The following is a 21,696-nucleotide window of genomic DNA, read 5'->3' on the forward strand; positions in this document are numbered from 1 at the left end:
GAAAGCACTCTCCCACTGTCCTATATTTCAAGCCCTCCTTATACATGTATGTATATATATATATATATATATATATATATATATATATATATATATATATATATATATATATATATATATATATATATATATATATATATATATATATATATATATATATATATATATATATATATATATATATATATATATATATATATATATATATATATATATATATATATATATATATATATATATATATATATATATATATATATATATATATATATATATATATATATATATATATATATATATATATATATACATACATGTATAAGGAGGGCTTGAAATATAGGTCAGTGGTAGAATGCTTGCTTAGCATGAAGGAGGGCCTAATGAAGGAAGGCCTAGAACTAAAGAAAAAAAGATTTTATAAAATATATTGTACTTCGGGAATTGTGTGAGGTGGATATGGACATCTGCAAAAACATACTGCCTTTGCCTTCATGGACTTTATGTTTTTGAGACAGAGGATGCAGAGATCAGGATGTGGTTTGGTAATAAGAAAGTTTAATAGACACAGATGACATGGGACATTCTGAGAAGACTTTTCTGAGGAACTAATGTTTGAACTAAGATCCGAAGCCTGAATGGAGGTCAGCCAGGAGAAATCAAGGACAAAGGGTGGAATGGAAGGAAGCACTTTGTAGGGAGATGAGCATGCTCCAGAACTGAGAGAAAGACACAAGAAAGTTAAAGGTCATTGCAGCTCAAAATAGGAAATGAGATGGGACAGGTAAGAGATCAGACTGGGGAAGCAGTGGGTTGTCTAGATCCCACATTGCTCATCACACAAATAGTACTGATCTTTATCTTAATAGTAGTAAAGCATCTCAGAAGAATTTTAAGCAGAGGAGGGCTATAGAGTTTGCCTTTTGGAAAGATGACTTTAGCCACAGGGTGGGGTTGGTTGAATCAGAAGCATAGCTTTCACAATTGTAATGTCTACAGAGGAATAATTAATTAAATAGCTGATGGCCTTCCCTGCTGTGATTCTCATCCACATTGTAACTTCGACATGGTAGAACCTTTGGAAAAAAGCGTTCTTAATAAATGTGGATGGAATCTAGTGGTAGGTCTCATTCCCTGTTTTGGTCCTGGGTTCCTTAACTGTTAAAAGTGTGACTGAAATGACTGCCAAGTACCCTCTTTTGCACGGCCAACCCTTTAGTTCTTCTGTTAATTTTATACTACTGCTCAGAAGCAGATTTTAGCCTGGGTTGTTGCCTTTGATTACCACTTACAACAGGATGCTAAATTGAAAACGCTAAAGGTTTACTGGTCACAGCAGAATACCAAAGGTCTATTGAGTATTTTGTTGCAAATGGTTAGTTATACCTTTAGCTAGGTCACTAGGAATATTTGTTTGACTAGGGAAATCTTAAAAAACAAAACAAAACCAAAAAACCGCCCCCAGGACTAAATCAAATTTCTTCTCAATTAAATTATCTGCATATGGCAAAATGCAATTGTGGGGGAATGCCTTCTGTGTCTTAATGTTTAAGACACTTGGCCGGGACTAGTGGCACATGAGTATTTAACCCCAGTACTTGGAGTCAGAGGCAGGGGGATCATAAGTTCAAATTCTTTCTGTGTCAAAAATAACTAAGTAACAAAGTAAAGAAGCAAACAGATACTCCAACCTGCCTTTCTCTTAGCCCTAGGCTCAATCCCAAGCACTGTAAAAATAAGTAAATAAAATAGTAATTCAGGTGATGAATTGGTCACTAACTCACTAATATGGTCTTGGAAAGTCATTTTCCTTCTTGAGATACTTTTTCTCCTAGGTTGTAATTGGAGAATTATATTCTATCATACTTTTCTAATCAGTATTCTTTCAATACTTTGTTTTGGGATTTGGAAGAAAAGATGTCCCACTCTGATTTTTTTTCTCTTTTGAGTGTCACAATATAAATACATTGGTTGTTTGATTTCAATGTTTTTACTTTTTTACAAATGCTTCATACTGCTGTACTCCTGTGTGACCGTAGATGAGTCCATTGGGTTGGAAACTCTATTTCCTACTCTGTGAACTAGAGTTATGTATAGGAGTTACTAAAGTTTTTCTATGAAGAGACATCACATTTTAATCTTGGCATGGCACAGAGTCTTTAGTGTTACTCAATTCTTCTACTGTGGTCATATACAGTACACAAATGAGTGTGTGTGTGTGTGTGTGTGTGTGTGTGTGTGTGTGTTCCAATAAAACTTTGTTTACAAGACCATAACTTTGCCTCATGCACCATAGTTTTTTGTCCAGAAGGTAAGCTAGTTGATTTCTAACAGCTTCACTGCTCTGACTTCTTCCTGCTCTGCTCCCCAAATGGTTGTTCTCTACCAAGTTTGAAGTCACCCTTCTTCAAAACTGTCTGGCTTACAAGTCCAAAGGCCACCATCATTATCATGTCCTTTAACCTGGCTACGTATAAGACTCCCTCAGTTTGCTCAGCTCTGGACACCTCTTTCACAGCCTTGTTTTGTTTATCATAGTAACTACCCTTTTTTAATCCCTCTGAAGGAATGGTTAGCTGGAAATCTTGTCTTCCTCCCCCAGAGCCTTTGATCTGATGTTCATAGGCATTTGATGACAGCCAGACAGAAAAGGTGGAGCCCAGATCCCAGGCCCGAGGGCACAGGGAATAATGAATGAAGGCTGCATTTATTTGTATTTCTAATTGGCAAGCCCATTTCCAGATCAGCTGCATGTCACTGCAAGCCGAGAGGAAGAGCTAGCGAAAGCTCTTACTTTTCATTTTGACCTCAGTGCCTGGGGCCCATGTGTCCACTGAAGTAGGGATTTATCTTGCTTTGACCAGGCCTGGCAGAAGCTGCCATCTGGACCACACTTTGTCTCGTAGTATAGGGTCCCTCTGCATTGGTACTTAGATTGTGCCTTGCACATGTTCAAGGTCATTAGTCACATAGTCTACAATGTAATGTTCGGCGTTATGCTCATCACATTGCCTCTTGGAGCATTTTGAACAGCACGGAACCCTTTCTTTGTGCATAAAATTTTGTAGAGAAGGCCAGTCTATTGAATAAAAGGGGCACTGTTGCATTTGAAGCTGAAATGGGGTTTGGCACGTGTCTACTCAGTTTCCTCTTGTCCTGTGGAAGCAGTTGCTGAGGTGCTTAATATTATAATTGTGTGTGTGTGTGTGTGTGTGTGTATGTGTTGTGAGTGTGTGGGCATGCACATCACAGCATATGTGTGGAGCCCAGAGTACAACATTGTGGAGTCAGGTCCCTTTGTCCACGCCCACTTTTATGTGGGTTCCTGGGACTGAACTCAGGTCATGAGGCTTGTGTGACAGGCACTTTTACAAATTGGCCCACTTCCTACAATTTCTAGGATTCCTCAGCGTTTCAGAGTCTCTAACCTAGATCATGAATGTAGTTCCAGCCACTCATAGTTCTGCTAGCTCCCTTTTTGAACACTAAGTATATTACATACTCAAAATGGCCAGGAATAGGTCACATGGGCCCTGCTCTTCAAAGTTAGTAATGTGATTTAAGAAGTCAGAGAAAATGGGAAAGGAAAGAGAATTTAAGAACATTTCTGAAGTAGATGTATTCATTCCGACAATCAGTTTAGGCAACAAGAAAAGACTTCCCAAAGAGGTAGATTAAAATAGAGCAGAATGGTCATAGAGGATTTCTAGGGCACAAGAAAAAAGCTGGATAGGTGAGCAAAGAAACAGATGAGAAATACCAGTGGTATAGGTCACAAGATGGAGCACAGAATAGAATGCATGAATCACATCGCAGAGAACACACAGTGAGATGAGCAGGAAGAGCGGGGAACAGGTGAGGCCCCAAAGAGAGAAGAAATAATGTCTGTTCCAGACAATTCCACATCCTTCTATGTCATTCGGCACCTATAACTGATTTCATTGCCTCATTTGCCCCATTTCAAAACAATTAATGATTTGAATGTCATAAACATTAAGAGATTTTCCAAAGTTGAAGAGGTTTAACCAAACAAAATTGTCTTTAAACTGAAGTTGGCTTGACCCAAATCTCATACTTCTCTCATATACTGTTTTATGGAAAATATAAAACTGGAAGAAAGACTTAAAGGAAGGGTGTAATTTGTTTAAGTTAATGATAGAAGGGAATTTCTGGTTGGGGAAAATATCTTTGAGTATTTACATCTTGCTTGTTGAATCTTTGTGAAACCTACAAATTTAACATGGGGAACGTGAAGGCTAGAGAAAGCCAGGGACTGTCTAGTGTAAATGGCAGAAGAAGACCTGCTGCTGTTCCCCGAACCCCTAGGCCAGAGATCTTTCCAAAGCATCACGAACAAATCACCCCATTATCTTTGTTCTTTTCCAACAGGTGCCAACTCCTCAGTACATGCTCTTTGTGGGTTTACGAGTTTGGTCCTTTGAACAATATTGAATTGACCTGTGCTACTGCTTGTTTTTGTAAACCCCCAGAGACCACAGAGCTGGGCAGCAAGAAGGAGCTCAAGTCCATGCCCTTCATCACCTACCTCTCCGGTCTGCTGACAGCCCAGATGCTGTCAGATGACCAACTCATCTCAGGTGTGGAGATTCGCTGTGAGGAGAAGGGCCGCTGTCCCTCCACCTGCCACCTTTGCCGTCGGCCAGGCAAGGAGCAGCTGAGCCCGACGCCCGTGCTGCTGGAGATTAACCGTGTGGTACCACTTTACACCCTCATCCAAGACAATGGCACAAAGGAGGTGAGCTCCCTTGGCCCAGCTGCCAAGCCAAACCTGACCAGTCTTCTTAGCTCCTGCCTTTGTGGACCCTTTTCCAGGGATAGTCGTAATCATCATCAACAGGAACCTGATGATTACTGGCATTTATTGATCCCTTGTTATACTCTAAGTATGTATACAATAACTGATACTGGCTACAATAACTGATGAAGCTTCAGACCTCAGTGTCCTAACATAGTAGACATTACTTTGTATAGTCTCAAATAGATGTTTTTGATTGATAGGGTGATTTCACTCTGAGAAGAGATTCAGGGACCTAGCCTGTGATATTTTTGTACCAATTACCTGAGGTTTACAAGATCATATGGACAAAGAGGGATATGCAGGATCACATGTAAAAACTTTAAGTTGACCAAGCTTTGCAGGCAGCAAATGCTAATTCCAGTTTCGTAAGTTACAACTCAGTCATTGTCTGAACGTATCTACCACGGAGACAGAGAAATGCCTTTTATCTGAGGTACCTAGGAGAATGCATGTGTTTGGAAAAAAACCAGCAATGTTTGTTTCATTTCTTCCAAGTCTGTGATTTACTTTAAAAAATTGTGTTGATTTACATGAAATTGCTGATGGTTGACCATTTTATTTTTGTGTTACAAAATGGCAGTTCTATATGGTCAAGCCTACTGAGCCAACTTCACAGACCTGAAGTGTTTTTCTCAAAGTTGGTTCTCTCCAGAACGGAACGTGTTTAACCATGAAATAATATCTCTTCTGTTCCTTTTCCTTTTAGCACTTTTTAAAGTACAGTGTTCCAGGAACCAAGGTCCATAACTTAGGAATAGTAATATTACTGTTGTTCAATGATGAAGTTGAAAGTGGTTAAAACATCTTTTATTGATCCCCACTCATCCCTCTGTAGCAACTCATAGGCAGACAGCAGTCAATCTAGTAGATGACCGAGTCCGATAGAACTCTATGGAGTATATGCCCCTCACAGTACCTTCTTAACTAAGTGCTAAAAAGTGGCATGGGATCAGATAGGGCTTTATAGAGGACAGAGAAGGTTTGTGATTAAGGTGAGCAGAGCATCAGGTTGATGACCTAAGAAGGCACAAGGGCTATGCAGTCTTCTGAAGATATTCCCCAAGACTAAGGCCCGGAGACGGAGGGAGACCACATGACATGAAGGGGCTGAAGGCGTTTGATAAATTGGGATACTGTAAGCCAGGTGTGGAGTGGGATCCTATTTTAGGGGATGATGCAATAATGGATATATATATGACTAACAGAGACTGGTGGGATTAGGTTTGTGCTATAGAAAAAGTCTTATATGAACAACTCACGTTACCATCAATTGTAGAGCACTTAAGTAATGGGTGGAGTTTTCATATAGTAGACATTATAGTAGCCCAAATCAATCACTTATGGTACCTCCTATCAATGTGAAATGAATGAATAGTAAATGTAGAAAATATAGTCCAAAGATAGATTTTTACATAGCACATTATCCTTTCCCTGTTTGTAGAGTGAAACACACTCACACCTAAAATGCACTGCCTTTGAAGACTGAATACAGTACAGTAAGACTATATACCAAAGGAAGCAAGGAAATATTGAATATAGGACATGAGGATAATCTTGGGTTGGGGAAGTTAGGCAATGTCACAAGGAAACAAATGTTACCTGTTATTAACCACATTTCTAAATTATGACTTGGTGGTAGATTTATTAGAGTTTATTATAGCATTAAAACTATTTATTAAATATTGAACGAATAAGAATAGTCTCACCACACAAGACATGGAATGAGCTTGAGTTTAGAGCCAAGCATCATCTATAGTCTAATTCTGTGGCTACACTGAAGGTTCCCAAACTACCAGAAATCAATAATCAACCAATACACACATATTCTTCATGCCTCTGGCTTCAGTGTGAGAGCACATTATAGGAATATGACTGGAGGCAGGGATATATGTGAAGATGCTCTTGCAATGTTCAGGGAATAACACAGGTGTTCTAACTAGTATTGTGTGAGGGAGGGCAAGCAAAACAGCACACTGGGGGCTATGTGGGACTGTGTCTCTGGAACTTCATGAGTGGGGCTATGAATATCCTATTTACTGCTCCGTGAGTGCACCCCAATGGCTGCCTCTTACCTTCTTCATCTGTAGTATGTACAATACCAGCTAAGCTATGGAACCTTTGCAGTGTGTTCCTGACACATGTATGGCAGTTGAGAAGGTGATCATTCCTTTACTTTTGGATCAAGAGCCAGAGTCCCCTATGTCTGGACTTTATACCAGCTTTGCTCAACATGGTTGAAATGTTCAATGTTTTGGAAATCTAGTTAAGTATTTCTAAGTCAATGCATGATATTTCAGAGAAGCCCAAGATTGTGAAAGTGGACACTAGATGTCACTGTTCTCCCTGTAAGAGACCTGGCAAGCTGGAAGTACTATTCATTCATTCATTCATTCATTCATTATTTTTGAGTACCCACACTGGTGTTTGAGATTGTGAAAGTGGACACTAGATGTCACTGTTCTCCCTGTAAGAGACCTGGCAAGCTGGAAGTACTATTCATTCATTCATTCATTCATTCATTCATTATTTTTGAGTACCCACACTATGTCTATTACAAGTGGATGTAATCTTCCCCCCCGCCCCAATGCTGAGAATCTAACCCAGATCCTCATGCATGCTAGATAGGAACTCTACTACTGCATGATACCCATGACACCTACATGATCCTTATGTTCGTGGTATATATAGACTTGTAGAGAAGACAGATATTCATGACACTGTCACATGATGTGAAGTCAGACTGAAAAGTACCAAGGACAAGTTTGGGCTGGTGGGTTAAAAGTGTATGCCAAGGGATTTTGTGAGCTCCAGGAAGACTTCTCTGAGGAAGTGATATTTAAACTGAGTTCTTGGTACCAGTAGCATAAAGTAAATGAAGAGGACTTGGTTTGGTGGAGGAAACAGAGCTCAAGAACATTCCAGACAGAAGGGCCAGTTCCTGTAAACATCTGAAGAGTGAACAAACATGATCTATTGAAGAACTGAATGAGAACCAGCATGTCTTGGATCAAAACTTGAGGAGGAGGTACAGGGGCAGTGCTGGGAAGAACTCAGCAGAGCTGTGGCAGCTGTGGTAGTGATATGGCTCAGATAGCAATGAACCATCAAGAGGTGAGGGCAGACATGCAGACACGGATCCTGTCTTCTTTATTCCTCATTTCTTCCTCTTAGTGATTCCTGCAGGAAACGTTGTAGCTTGAATACAAGTAGTGTCCCTTAAGTCTCCAGGTTCTTCTTCCTTTCCCTGAACCAACAGACAGTTTTCTGTAAAGTGTCATGGTGGCCTAGGGGCTGAGGTGCATCAGATGTTTTCAAGGGACCTAGATTGTAGTCAGAGTATGTGGAAGTTCCACTGCATATTTAGAAGTTATTCTGGAGGATTGGCACATGGCCATGCAAGGTTGGCATCTGCCATTTGTTTCCCATTCCCCCTTAAACTGTCACTGCCCCTTCTTCCATAGCTGTTCCATCTCTGTGCAGTCTCTGAATGCTCAAGAATGACCATGTAGATAAAACACAAAAGAGCCTTGACCTGGAGTTGAGGTCTTTGGCACTGAGTCATGACAAGACGCTGGGAAGTTCTTTTCTCTTTCGGGCTTTTATTTTCCTATCTAAAAAACCAGATTGAATAAGTTTTTAAAAATTATTTTAATGAATTTCTGCAAATTTCATACAATATATTTCAATCATATTTAGATTCCCCTCCCTTACAACCCCCACCCAATTTCATATGTATATGCATTAAGGTCTATATAGAGTCAAATTTGTACCCCCAAATGCCCCTTCAGTGTGGGTTCATTCACTGGAGCCTGATAAACCTACAAAGAGTATCACCTTTAAATGTGACTGACTCCCCCCCTCCCACCAGCCATCAGTTGCCAATACTCCTTCAGATAGGGTTGGGGTTTGTTACCCACTTCCTCTATCTATGCTGAGATTTTGTCTGGATTGATCTTACATGGAACTTGTGCATGCTATTACCATTGCTGTGAGTTCATACGAGTAACTGAGTATCTGCCACCCACCACCTCTAGCTCTTATAATCTACCCCTCTTCTACAGTGATCCCCGAGCCTCGGAAGGCTGAAGTTTGATATAGTGTCCTATTCAGGGAGAAGCAGTCTGCAGTCTCTTGTTCTCTGCACACTGGCCAGTTGTGGTTCTCTGTTAATTACCATCTGCTACATAAGGAAGCTTCTCTGTTGAGAATTGGCAGATGCATCAATTTATGGATATAACAGTAAGTCATCAGGAGGCAGTTTAGTACTATATCTACTTAGCAGAATGATAGTGTTAGGCTCTTCTTTCTGTCCTGTGACCTATCTAACCAGAGGTTCTTAGACCTGATATCAATGTCAAGTAATGTTCCATCTTCTGAAGCAAGCCTTCAAGCCAATTAAAGAGGGGTGGGTTACTCCTATAATATTTGTGCCACTATTGCACTGGTGGACATATTCTGCCAGACCAGTTATATCTCACAGGTCACAGTTGGATAAGGTTGAAGATTAATTTTCTCTTCAGGTAGCATGCGTAGCACCTTCCAGCACTCTGAAAGTTAGCCAGTAGAGATTAGGCTTTGAAGTCAGCACCAGCTTGATTTTTTTCCTTGCTTGTTCTATAGTTCATATCTGTAGTATCTTCAGCAATAGGATCTTTCTGGGGTATTCTGGTTTATAACCAAGAGCAAAGAGGAGGAGCAATGACCAGTATTGTTTGAGGGTCTATGGGATCCCTGGTCAACAGCCTAAAAAAGAGGGAATCCATTCCTGGCATCAGGCTTTTACTTTGCTAGCCTATGATGTCTGGTAGGGACAATACTATTTTTTAAATGATTTGTTTCTGAGTTTCCTGCAAGATACTTTGTCTTCCTGACAGGAGATGGGATAAGCTCTGTGCCACACTTCTTGGCTTGGAATCCTGCTTCATTCCCCTATTCACTGTGTAATACTGAATGCTATTAGCAGACCTCAGTTTCCACAACTGTGAATTGTGGACTGACAATACGTACTTCTATGGGAAGTAGAGGCTAGTGAGTTCATGACTGCCCACCATGTAGTAGTCAAGTGTCTATGATATTTAGAAAAATGGATCCTTTTTTTCTGCTTCTTTGGGTACTCCCTCTTCTAGGTAATACTTGATGACTACTGATGCCCGACATGCATGCCATTTGGAGTTGGATTCCCATTTTGTATGGGAGAGATCATTGGTTGACCTAAAAAGGTATATTACAAGTGAAGTAGTATTTTGAGCATTTTATTAACATTTCAGGAACTCATACTATGCTCACTCACACCACTGGAGTGCACACCCAAGTCCCAACTTCATGATCTATAGGTCAAGGAGTAACAGAAAACGAATATAACATAACTAAGTTTGTGAAACAGTGTGGGCCTCTGATTCTGGACAGCCCAGGTGGGCTCTGAGTATCTTTGGTGTCCACTGGACACCAGCTCCTTGTATGACTGGGGTCTCCTTGGATCCATTCTGGTAAGCACATTGGAAAGGAAGATGTCTTCTCTGTTAGCTGGAAAAAAGCCCTTAATTACACTGTGGTTTTGAATAAGTAAAACAGGAAAAAAAAGTCTTTGTGATGGAGAATTTAATGCATAATTCTCCTCCCTCCACCTGTTAAATGGCCCTTACACAGCCCAAAGCCACAGAATTTGGCTCTGCACAACTAGTACTTAGATGTAGAAGACTTTGTGTGGTTGCTAATTTAGCCTGTGGGTGAAGTAGAGTCTCCAAGTGGGGAAGACAGAGGAATGTCATGGTGAAAAGCCAGACAGCTGGAGTTGAATCTCACATCTGCCATTTACTGTCTGTGTGACCTTTCTTTTACTCATTTGTAGAGTTAGAATTATAGTATCTGTCCCTATCCATTTCGGGGTTGGGAGTTTTGTTTGGGTGAACTAGACAATTGGAACACTAGGCTCTGTTCTTCATTGTTATATGACAGTGGATGAACTTCCATCGTCTAGATCTGTTCTCTATTTATCTGAGTGATAAATATAAGCTAACTTTATCCAAAGTTCCCTTTTGGTATTGTGATAAGATCAGATCTAACTTCTTTTAAAAAATATATTTTCAGTTTTACTCCTGATTAGGTTTCACTCCTGTACCTCAAATATATGTTTGTATACCTATAATATATACTAAATACCTTTCTATAATATCAGTATCAGTCATGAAAATATCATGTTTTTATCTTTAAGGAAACATTAGTAATTTTTTTCTTGTAACTGATTGAAAAGTATCAAACTCATATTTTCCTCTAAGAAAATACAGAAGTGTAGCTGGTGTTATCTATTGCCATGTATCCAATTATTTAAAATTTTAACAGCTTAAAATGTCAAACAATGGTAAAAGACAAATAAGCCAAATTTTAAAATGGGCAAAATATTTCAATAGTCATACGTCTAAAGAAGTTATAGTATTAATAGCAATAGAAAGATGCTGAACATCATCAGTCATTAGAGAACTAAATCAGAACCAAATGAAATGCTACCTCACACTCAGTAGAGTGACAAATACCAAAAGACAGATGATTAGAAGTTTTGGAATAATGGAGAACAACTGGAGCCATCACATACTAACTTCTAAAACAAATAATAAAAGGGAAATATTTTTGAGGTTGAAGGAGGGATCTAATTACCTTCAGCTTATTTCCCATTCAGAGGCAGTGTCAGATTCACTTCTTAAATTTAGTGTTGGGAGGAGAAAGATATGATTGTCTTGTACCCCATCCCACTGAAAACTCATTTCCTAGCTGAGAGAGATTAAAATCTTATCCTTTTTATTTTACAGATCAACTTCTTCATTTATGACCAATAAAATTAAGGCCTGGGCATGAAGAATAACTTTACCAAGCATATATAGCCAAGGCTGAATTTGAAGGAGGCAAACAACTGACCTCATAGTAGTCTTTTGTTCCTCGAAACTCAGTTTCCCCAACTAAAAAGTGGGTAGTGATTACCCACAGGAGTCTCATGTAGAATAGTGAAGAGATCACTTGGTAGAATCTTGAAGGCTGAAAAATAGTGTGGGTCTAGTCCTTAGATTTCATGCTTTCCAGTCCTGTGAGTCTTTTTTTTGTGTGTGTTGCCTTAGGAAAGGTCATGTATAATTTTGGTCTTGTTGTGGTTGTTTGACCTTCCTGCAGCTCTTTTTGCTCTGCCAAGAAGACTTGCTTACTTCATTTCCACTTCTTGGCTCGAACTGAGCAGGGACTTCTAAGTGATTACCTTTGAAAAGGAACTAACAAACAACCCCCTTCTACCTCAGTTATTGCCACTACCATCCCTTTACCACAGCCACTACCATTTCTTCAGTGACTGTTGCCATTACTACCACTGTCGTTGCTGTCCCACCACCACCAATACCACCACCATCCCTATTAACACCACTCTCAACATGACTATTCCTATTGTCACCATCACCATCACTGCACCACTACCACCACCATCATTAGAACCACCACCACTACCATCATTATTAGGACCATCATTGTCATCACCACCACAACAGTGGCCTCACATACCTATTTACCCCCATCACTGTCACAACAATGAGTACCATAATCACTTTATCATTACCACCACAAGGACCACTGTATTACCATCACCACTATCATGACTATCACTTTTGCCATCATCATCATCACTATCACAATCTCTATCACCATAAAAACGACTTCCACCACTCATTATAGCATCACCAGCATCACTGTACCACAGCTACCACCAACACCATAGGTAATACCACCACCATCACTATCTCTCCTTGCCATTACCACAATGACTAGCACCACCATCACTGTGCTACTACCACCATTATCATTATCACCACAACCATAACCACATCCATGACCTCATCACCATCACTGTCAGTACCAACACCACCATCACTGTAGCCCTGTCACTACCATTCTCTTATAGAAAGTATTTAGTGAGTTCCAGATACTGTGCTAGAAGCACGGCACAAAGGGGAATAGGATAGACTGTGTCTTTAAGGAGCTCGCAGCTTGGTAGATGAAGCAGAAGCCATATAAGCTGCTTTATGATTACATATGCTGCATTAATGCATGACTGATTTTCATAATAAAAGTATTACAACAGAATCATAAAACAGTGAGAAACTATGAGCAGAAGTGTCTAGAAAAGATTCTTGGGGGAAGTAAAGATGCATATGGGCAAATGATAAAATAGCTTGAGGCAGACTTATTGATGATGAAGCTAATAATAGCTACTGGAAGTATGTACTGTGCCACAAAGTGTGCTGAGCGAGGGCTTTTTATGCTTAACCATCCGACAACTTATGAAGGTAATACTACTGTTACTCCTACTTACCAGATAGGAATATTGACGCCCAGCAAAACCTATACTATACCAAATCTAGTCTAGACCGGAATTGGAAGACTACAGCTCATGAACCATATCCAGCCTGTTGCACCTGGTTTTATAAATATGGTTTATAAAACATAGTCATACACATTAATCTATACAACATCTGTGGTTTATTTCCTGCTACAATGACAAGAGATAAGTAGTAACCACACATCTCCTCTCTAGTCTTTGACATAAAATGTTTGCCAAACTATCAACTATACTAAGGACTATTGGAAGTGAAGGGGAGAAAGTTGTCAATTATGTGTCAGGTCTGGCAAGACGGCTCAGTTGGTAAAGGCATTTGCCTCCAAGCTTGACAATGTGTGTTTCATCTCTGGTACCCAAATTGTAGAAGGAGAGAGCAGACTCCAGTAAGATGTCCTCTGATGCCTGAATGTGCACTGTGGTAGCTGTACACACACACACACACACACACACACACACACACACACACAAATAAATGTAACAAAAATATTTTGTGTCAAACATACAGAATGGAAGAATAGTGATACTAATTATCTACCACCTGTGTCTGGCATTTCAAAAGTGTGTTATATGTATTGCTATGTTGTTTTCCCCACGGCACCTTTGCAGCGTGCACTATAATGCTAATGTTACAAACTGAAAAACAAAAACTTGAGGTTTAGAAAGCAAATAAATTATCTCTGATCATGGAGTTAATGAAGGGTGAGAATTGAAACCCAAGATGGTTAAGTAAAAGTTAAGAATTGAGCTAAAGAGATGACTCATGACTCAGTGGTTAAGAGCACACACATTATGCTTTTGAAAAGGATTCTGGATTCAGTTCCCAGCACCCACATAAGGCAGCTCACAGCTGCCTATAACTTCCTTTCTAGGGGATCTGAAACCTTCTTCTGGATTCCTTGGGCACCTGCACTCATGTGCACAGACACACATACATATAATTTTAAAAATAATAAAAATAAAATTAAAGAATAAAGTCGACTTCAACATGTCTGAGCCTAAAGTCACTCTTATTAAATCACTCAGTAGCAGGTATAAAAGATTTAGGAGAGGCTGGGGGGCTTGTGGAGAAGAACAGTGCCAGTGGGACAGGGAAGAGAATGAGGGAGGGGAATACATGTGTGAGGAGGGGTGAAAATGACTAAAATATGTTATGCAAATGTGTGAAACTGTCAAACAATTTTAAAAAAGTGGGAAAAAAATATGTTATGCAGTGGCCTGAGCTGTGGGCAGCTTGGAGTGCTATGTTGAGGAATATGAGCCCTCTAAGACTTTGTATAAATCGAGAGGTGTAACTAGATATGAATGTTAGGTTAAACCCCACAGCAACAATGCAAGTGAGTACTAGAGGCCAGAACTAGGAAGGCAGCTGTATTAGTTACCTTTGTGTTACTGTAATAAAACACCATGACCAAGACAACTTCTAGAAAGAAGAGTTTATTTGGGTTTGCATTTCCAGAGGGATAAGAGTTCATGACGGTGGGGAGGCCTGGGGTAGAGGCTGCTTGGAGCAGAAAGCTGAGAGCTCACATCTCCGAGCACTCGAAGGAAGTAGAGAAACCAGAAGTGGGGCATGGCTGTAAACTTTCAAAGTCCTCCCCTAGTGCTTCCCCCAGCAAGGCTGGCCTCCTAACCTCTACAAACAGCACTACCAACTGGGGCCAAGTACTCAAATATTTGGAGCCTAAAGGGGATGCTTCTCATTCAAACTATAGCAGTTATTCATTTGAGATCTCTGCATCTTAGACTTTAAAGCATCTTTGGCTCATCAGCCTCAGGAAATTCATTCAGAATTATGTATTTGTGTGTGTATGTGTTTTCATGTGTTTATGTTCATGGCTGCACAGATCTGTGCCTATAGGCATGCATGTATGTGTGGGGCTTCACATATTTGACCAGGTATGCATATACTTGTGTGTGTTGGGGGTGTCAAAGCACAAACTTTGGTGTCATTCCTTAACTCACTTCATCATTTTGCTATTGAGACAAGGTCTTTCATTGATCTGGAACTCTATAAATAGGCTTCTTGGCCATCAAGTCCAAAGTTTCCACCTATTACTGCCTTTCCAGTGCTGGGCTGTAAGTGCACACCACCATGCCTGGCTTTTTTTTTTTTTTTTGCATAGGTTCTGGGTTCATGCCCTCGTGCTTGTAAGGTAAGCAGTTTACCAGCTGAGTTAACGCCTCAGTCCAAAATTATATGCTTTTTTTTTTGTCACTGTCTTTCCTTAGAAAAAAATCCATGGCATCAGGAAATTTCCTGAATATTTTTCACCCAAATGCTAAAGCATTCAAAGAAGAGGATCAGTTAGTTGGGAGAAAAACTGCAGAAGTTCACATATGTGATGTTTGGGGAGAGAGGGAATCCAGTTCAAGTAATTTTAGTAAATATTGACCAACGGCCTCTTAGAGGCCAGGCACCGTTCTGGTCACTTGGGATACATCAGAGATCTAAGTGGATATATATCTCCATCAGCTGAAAAAAAAATTTCTAACAGAGTATGTTTGAGAGACAGAAAATAAATAGTTTAGTAATAGCAAGAAAAAGTGGAGAAAAACAAGTACGTGCAACTAAATAAGAGAGACGTGTGCTCGATGGGGCATAGAGATACGAATCATAAAGTATCTCAAGGAGGATCAGAATCATTCGAATGAGACTGAGGAAATTTTTGTTTAAAATTTAGCTTCATGGTGTCACTGGACCTATTCTGTTTCTCTAGCTGATGAAGTCGAGAACCTGTACTCTCTGAGATTCCCAGGTCAGTTCCAACATGGCACTTGAGATGCCCTAACCGAAGCTGTGGTTCGTACACCTTTCTCATTTTGAAATTCCTATGGGGGAATTCCTTGTTTAGGGATTAAGAAAGTCAAGTACTTCTTATAATGTAGTTTAAATCCTTCCTGCTATTGTGGGCCACTTCTCCATCTCAGATTCTGAGAAGGAGGTGAGCTGGCCAGGAGTCAACCTGTCAGGCAACCCTTGGCAACAGGGGAGATCAAAGAAAAGAAAGGGGATAATCCACATAGTACTCAACATACACATGGTCAGTTACAAAAGAAGAACTTAATACTTGGCTGCCTACTTACAAAACTGGAAAAAGCAGCTCTTCCATGGGACAAGAAGACTTCTGGTTCAGTAAGATATATAAGATGAAATCCTAGCAAATCCAGATGTTTTTGCATATCAGACAGTAGCTCAATTTGATGGGGCATTGAACCTTCTGACTGAATGTAAGAAGAAATGGAACTGGTGGTGGAGGACCTTTCCCTTGTGCTTTTAACAATAGCAGGTATTTACTAGCACTTGAAGTAGTGCCTGGGCCCAGCTAAAGCACTTGATGTACTTAGCACACTGAACCTTCTCATCAAATTCACATGTCCACTTCATCATCATCATCATCATAATCATCATCATCACCACCACCACCACCATCATCATCATCCTTATCATTATCATCATCATCCTGTCCCAATGTGTGAGAAGTTTAATCGCTTCCTCATAGCTGATAGAGTTAGGATTTGTCTGGAGCAGCTGGCTGCATTTTATTTTTCTATCTCTTTCCTTCCATCTTTCAGACTGTAATAAATAATTCCCTAGTATGCACTAAAGACATTATCATTTCATTTTGCTCATCTTTCCCAGCTATTATGTCTTTAATTCTTTACTTAGTGACTAAAATTCTGGAAGAGGGAACCACATCTGCTTTCTGCATGGACTCATCCTCATTCACTCTGCCCCCGCCCCATTACATTGCTCAGTCTCTTCATCTCCCATTTGTCCATTTGTGTCCATGGCACACATCTGCACTTCATTTGCCATGAAAGTTCTTATCCATCCTCTGATGGTGCTTTCTACCTCAGTTCTCATTATTCTGAAGACAAGGGGCATCCACGATTCATAGCTTCCTTTCTAATGTCTCCTGACTGCTCCCATATAACCCATTAATCAATCCTCTAGATTTGTCTTCTTAAGGAATTCCTTAATTTGTTCATTTTATCTTGTCTGATCCACGTTTTCCCTGTGCTATTGTAGTAGCCTCCTAATCAATTAACAATGACCCTTTCCACTTAAATATATTATTTTTCATGCAGTGAGATTGATACTTTCAGCACTGAAGCATGCACACATTATTTCCCAAACTCTTCATTGGTTTCCAGTTGCTCTTAAGATCAAGATCAAAGTCCTTACCATGACCCCCAAGGGGCTGCTGGGATTGGATCCTCCTTATCTCTTGAAACTCACCTCATCCTCCTTGATGCCTTGTTCTGTCCTCCAGCCATAGTGATCTTCCATTTTCTGGGAACATTTTGCTTCTTCTGCTAAAGAGACTGCAGTAGCTGTTCCTGTGGAGACATACCTGTCTGCCCCTGACCTCTTCTTAGGAGACTGGTGCTCACTCATCAGTTGAGCAAGGCTTCCATACTTGGTAAATCCTCCCTTATGCTTGTTTTTGATTTTCTTAAGTTTCCTCCTCTTTCTTCCATAGCAGTTTTCTGGTTTAATTTCTTTCTTTGTGATTATTTCATTATAATCTGTGCCTCTTCCTCTACATGGAAAGAGTAGGTAAACTGAGAAATAAAAAGAATTATATAAGCATTTGATCTAGCATTAGTCTGTCTCTGTATATGCTTGTTTTCATGGTGTGGTATACATTCAATGTGTGTACAGATGTATACAACCACAGATACACATACAGAGAAGGACATCAAATGATTACTTTTAACACCATATTTTTATTTGTTCTGTTTTATCACCATATTTTTATTTGTTCTGTTTTTGAGACAGGGTCTCACCATATCACCCTGCCTGGACTGGACCTGGCTATGTAGACCAGGCTGACCTCTAACTCATGAAGATCCACGACCTTCTGCCTCCTGAGTCCTGAGATTAAAGGCCTGTGCCACCACACCCAGCTCTATCATCATACTTTGAGATAGCGTCTCTCCCTGAACTTGAAGCTTAGCATTTTGGATAGGTTGGCTGGCCAGCAGGCTCCTGGGATTTGCCTATCGTAACTCTCCAATGCTGTGGACTGAAGCATTCACAGTGATGCCTAGCTTTAGCATGGGGACTGGGGATTTGAATTCAGGTTCTCTTACATTCACAGCAAGTGTTCTTACCCAGTGAGCCATCTCCTAGCCCTCGTCTATTTAAAAAATTTCTTTCTGTAGCATCTTTCAAAGAGTTGTGGAGTTTTTGTTTGATCGTCTCAGTTGTCAAATGTCTTCTCCGTGGCCCCTGAGAATTCTGTTTCCCTGACTGAAAGAACAATGCCACTTCTATTGAGTCACATCTCTTCTTATATATCCAAGGGTAGATTTCATGAGATCAGGGACGGGACAAATTATTTGTATCAATGATCTGTATATAATATAGTGTCAGATACATAATAGGAATTTAATACATGAGAATGAAGAGATGAAGAATCAGTAGAGGTCACCGATTTGCACTGATCTGCTTACATGGTTCTTTCACAGATGCTCACTACTGTAATCATCTCTATAGTGCCATACATTTATCTTCATTTTATAGATAAGGAAATTTAGGCTCAGAACATATAGGCAGCCATCCCTTGAGCTCCCACAGGGTCAGCAAATGGCAGAGCCAGGACAGGAATCCCCTTTTCAACTGTTCCACATCCATTCATTCATCACACTGCCATCATTTATTTGAGGGTGTCGTGCTAAGACTGTCCCAGCCAGAGAAGTGTGAGCTTCCAGGAGTAGAGCAAGCTGTAGGCCCCATCCCTGCTGAAGCTCAGCCCTGTTCAAGGGGTGGGGGTGGATCTTCCTGGGTCATTAGACATCGTCAGTCATCAGTGATACTGAGGGCCCAGAGAGAATTCACGAACAATGCAACTCCCTCTTTCTGTTCTCTCTAGTCTAAGAGGAAGAAGAAAAAAACTCATTCCAGATGTGCATCCCAAAGCATCAGGCATTTGTTGTTGAAGGCAGCATGAGTTTGTACTGTTACAGAAATGTGCCTTTTCTGGTCAACAGTCACATCATCCTTAGCATCTCAGAGCAAAAAGTGTTCCAGATGGTAAATTTATATCCTGAGAGGAGGGGAACATGACAAGGAATCTAGCTTCTCCTTGGACCATGAGTTTTTTTTTTTTTTTTAATTTAGCTTTGTCTCCACATTCTACTATTTCAGGGAGCCATGATAATTCTAGAAGCTTCTATCACCCTAAAGTTAATTTTGTTTAGAAAAGTGTAACATATGAAAGTATAACATTATAACAGACCTCCTTGTACCTGTCACTGAATTTCATCAGTGAACAACTCATCTCGAGCCTGAGTCAACTGTTCCTTTGTCTGGTTCCCCAGTGTCCTGGTAATTTCAAGATACACCCCAAACATTAGGTGATTTTTATATAAATTTTAAAGTCCACTTGTCTAAAAGATAAATATCAAATAGCCTCAATATTACTACCTAGCTTTTCAAATTAGAAGTAGTCCTTTATGTATTAGTTACTTTTCTGTTCATGAGATAAAATACCATTATCAAAAGCAACTTATAGAAGAAAGAGTTTATTTGACTTGCAGTTTCAGAGGGAGTGTCCACGATGGGGACTAGGGGGAGACCTGGCAACAGGGAGGCATGGCGGAAGGTTCAGGAAGCTGAATGATCACGTCACATGCATACAGGAAGCAGACAAAATGAACAGAACGTGGGGCAAGGATATAAAACTTCAAGCCCTGCCCCAGGACCTATTTCCTCCAGGAAAACTCTACATCCTAAACATTCCATAACTTTTCCAAACAGCACCCCCAGTTGGACACCAAATGTTCAAGCACGTGAGCCTATGGGGACATTTCTCATTCAAACCACAGAACTCTGTATTATCAGGTCTAGGTACTTGAAGGCTTAGCAGATTTTCTTATATTCTTATTTACAGTTTATTTAAACTGAAACAAAATTAAAATATCCTGGTTGGCTTTTAAGTGAGTCTTTTCTCTCTCTCTCTCTCTCTCTCTCTCTCTCTCTCTCTCTCTCTCCTTTCTCTGTGTATGTGTATGTTGGGATATTTCGTGCTAAAACTCAATTATTTGTCCTTGAATTCTCAGCCTGGGCTCTTCTCATTTCATCCCTGTTATACTATTTAACATGTTCTTCTGACCTTGTTTTTCTGTTAATTTGGCAGTTAGGTCTAGAGACTTGGTGACACTTGTTTTTGTTTTAATTTTTTGTTATTTTCTTTTTTGTTTTGTTGTTTTTGACAATCTACAAAACCAGTATTGCTATACCTGTACATCAAGTTCACTTACTGGAAGAACTGGACCTTTTAATGTCCTTAAGAGTCTGTTTATCTTTGATCAGGACAAATCTCTTGTCAAGTTCTGCTTGTTCTTTTTCTCCTCATGACTTTTGGTGAGGGACTCTGAGCCCTAACTATCTCAGATGTGGTGTGAGGGTCATACTGATTCCTGGCTTTTGAGGTTGTTATACTGCATTAAATGAGTTGAATAATAACCTATTGACCCTTGTGCCTGGCATGCAATAATTGCTGAAGAAGAGCAAGCTGTTACTTGTCCTGTGTCTCATGCTTTCTAGTCTTCCTCTTGGTCCTTGCCTTGTCCATACTCCTTTGTGTTATTTTATGATCACAAAAGGCCCCTTGATAAAATAACTGAAAGTCTTACTTAGGCATCTAGGCTGACTCTTATCTCTTACCTGATTCTTTACTCTTCTGCTCTGCAAGAGATTGCTATTAAATACCACCAGGAATAGCTTGTTAGGTCCTATCTAAGTAGCTTCTTCCCTCATGACTAGAGGCTCACCTTTATGTTGAGTGAAAATATGTTCCTATACATTTCCCTTCTTTGCTGTTTCTTACTCTTCCTATCAGTTCTCTACCTAGTGGGTCTTAACTATTGACTTACTAGAGAGACTGTATGTTCTGGAACCAGAAAAACAGGAGTTCAAATAACAGCTTTACAACATGTGTGTCTGTATGTTTTGATGCCTGATTTTTAAATCTTTTGTTTTATAATTAGTAAAATGAGTTTAGAAATACCTGCTTTATAGAAAGGTCTTGTAAATTAAATGATAATCCAGAGATAGCACTTAGTAATAATATTTGACATGTAGAAGAAGATCTGTAACAGTTTTCTTTCCTGATTTTAACCGATACTCTTTCAGATAAATGACACCATCATAGCTGGACCTGTTTTTCAACTGATTTTCATCCTTCAGTGTTACTTCTTCAATGTTTTCCAGTCACATGAATCTTAAGTCTTCTTCTTTTTTTTAATTAGAAGAAGCATTTCATTACAACAGCATTAACCTATTCAATAACATTTTTCTGAGCTAGGGTACATCTCTTTCAAAATTGGCTGTACATTTCTAGGTTTACAGATGAATTATTACACTTATAAAATCTTATACTCATTATAAACTCTCTAAGAGATAAAATTAAATTAGGTTCCAATGTTTAAAAAAGATCTCCTCTTCATTGTCAAAACACACAGTTTCATACAGAAAAATTCATTCCAAGCCTATTGACAT

At 39.7% G+C, this 21,696-nt stretch overlaps 1 protein-coding gene across 6 annotated transcripts in view; it reads left to right on the forward strand.

Annotated features, from left to right (window-relative positions):
- Nucleotides 1-21,696, forward strand: part of Astn2 (astrotactin 2) — a 1,043,712-nt gene that overhangs the window by 804,464 nt on the left and 217,552 nt on the right. For all 6 annotated transcript variants that reach the window (XM_008833484.3, XM_029563720.1, XM_029563721.1 and 3 more), the window contains one exon: nucleotides 4,488-4,753. In XM_008833484.3, the coding sequence (XP_008831706.1) occupies nucleotides 4,488-4,753 (266 nt within the window). The remainder of the gene's footprint in view (nucleotides 1-4,487; nucleotides 4,754-21,696) is intronic.

Source organism: Nannospalax galili, unplaced genomic scaffold (genome assembly GCF_000622305.1).
Source record: "Nannospalax galili isolate Female #2095 unplaced genomic scaffold, S.galili_v1.0 scaffold34, whole genome shotgun sequence".
In the NCBI taxonomy this organism is placed as follows: domain Eukaryota; kingdom Metazoa; phylum Chordata; class Mammalia; order Rodentia; family Spalacidae; genus Nannospalax; species Nannospalax galili.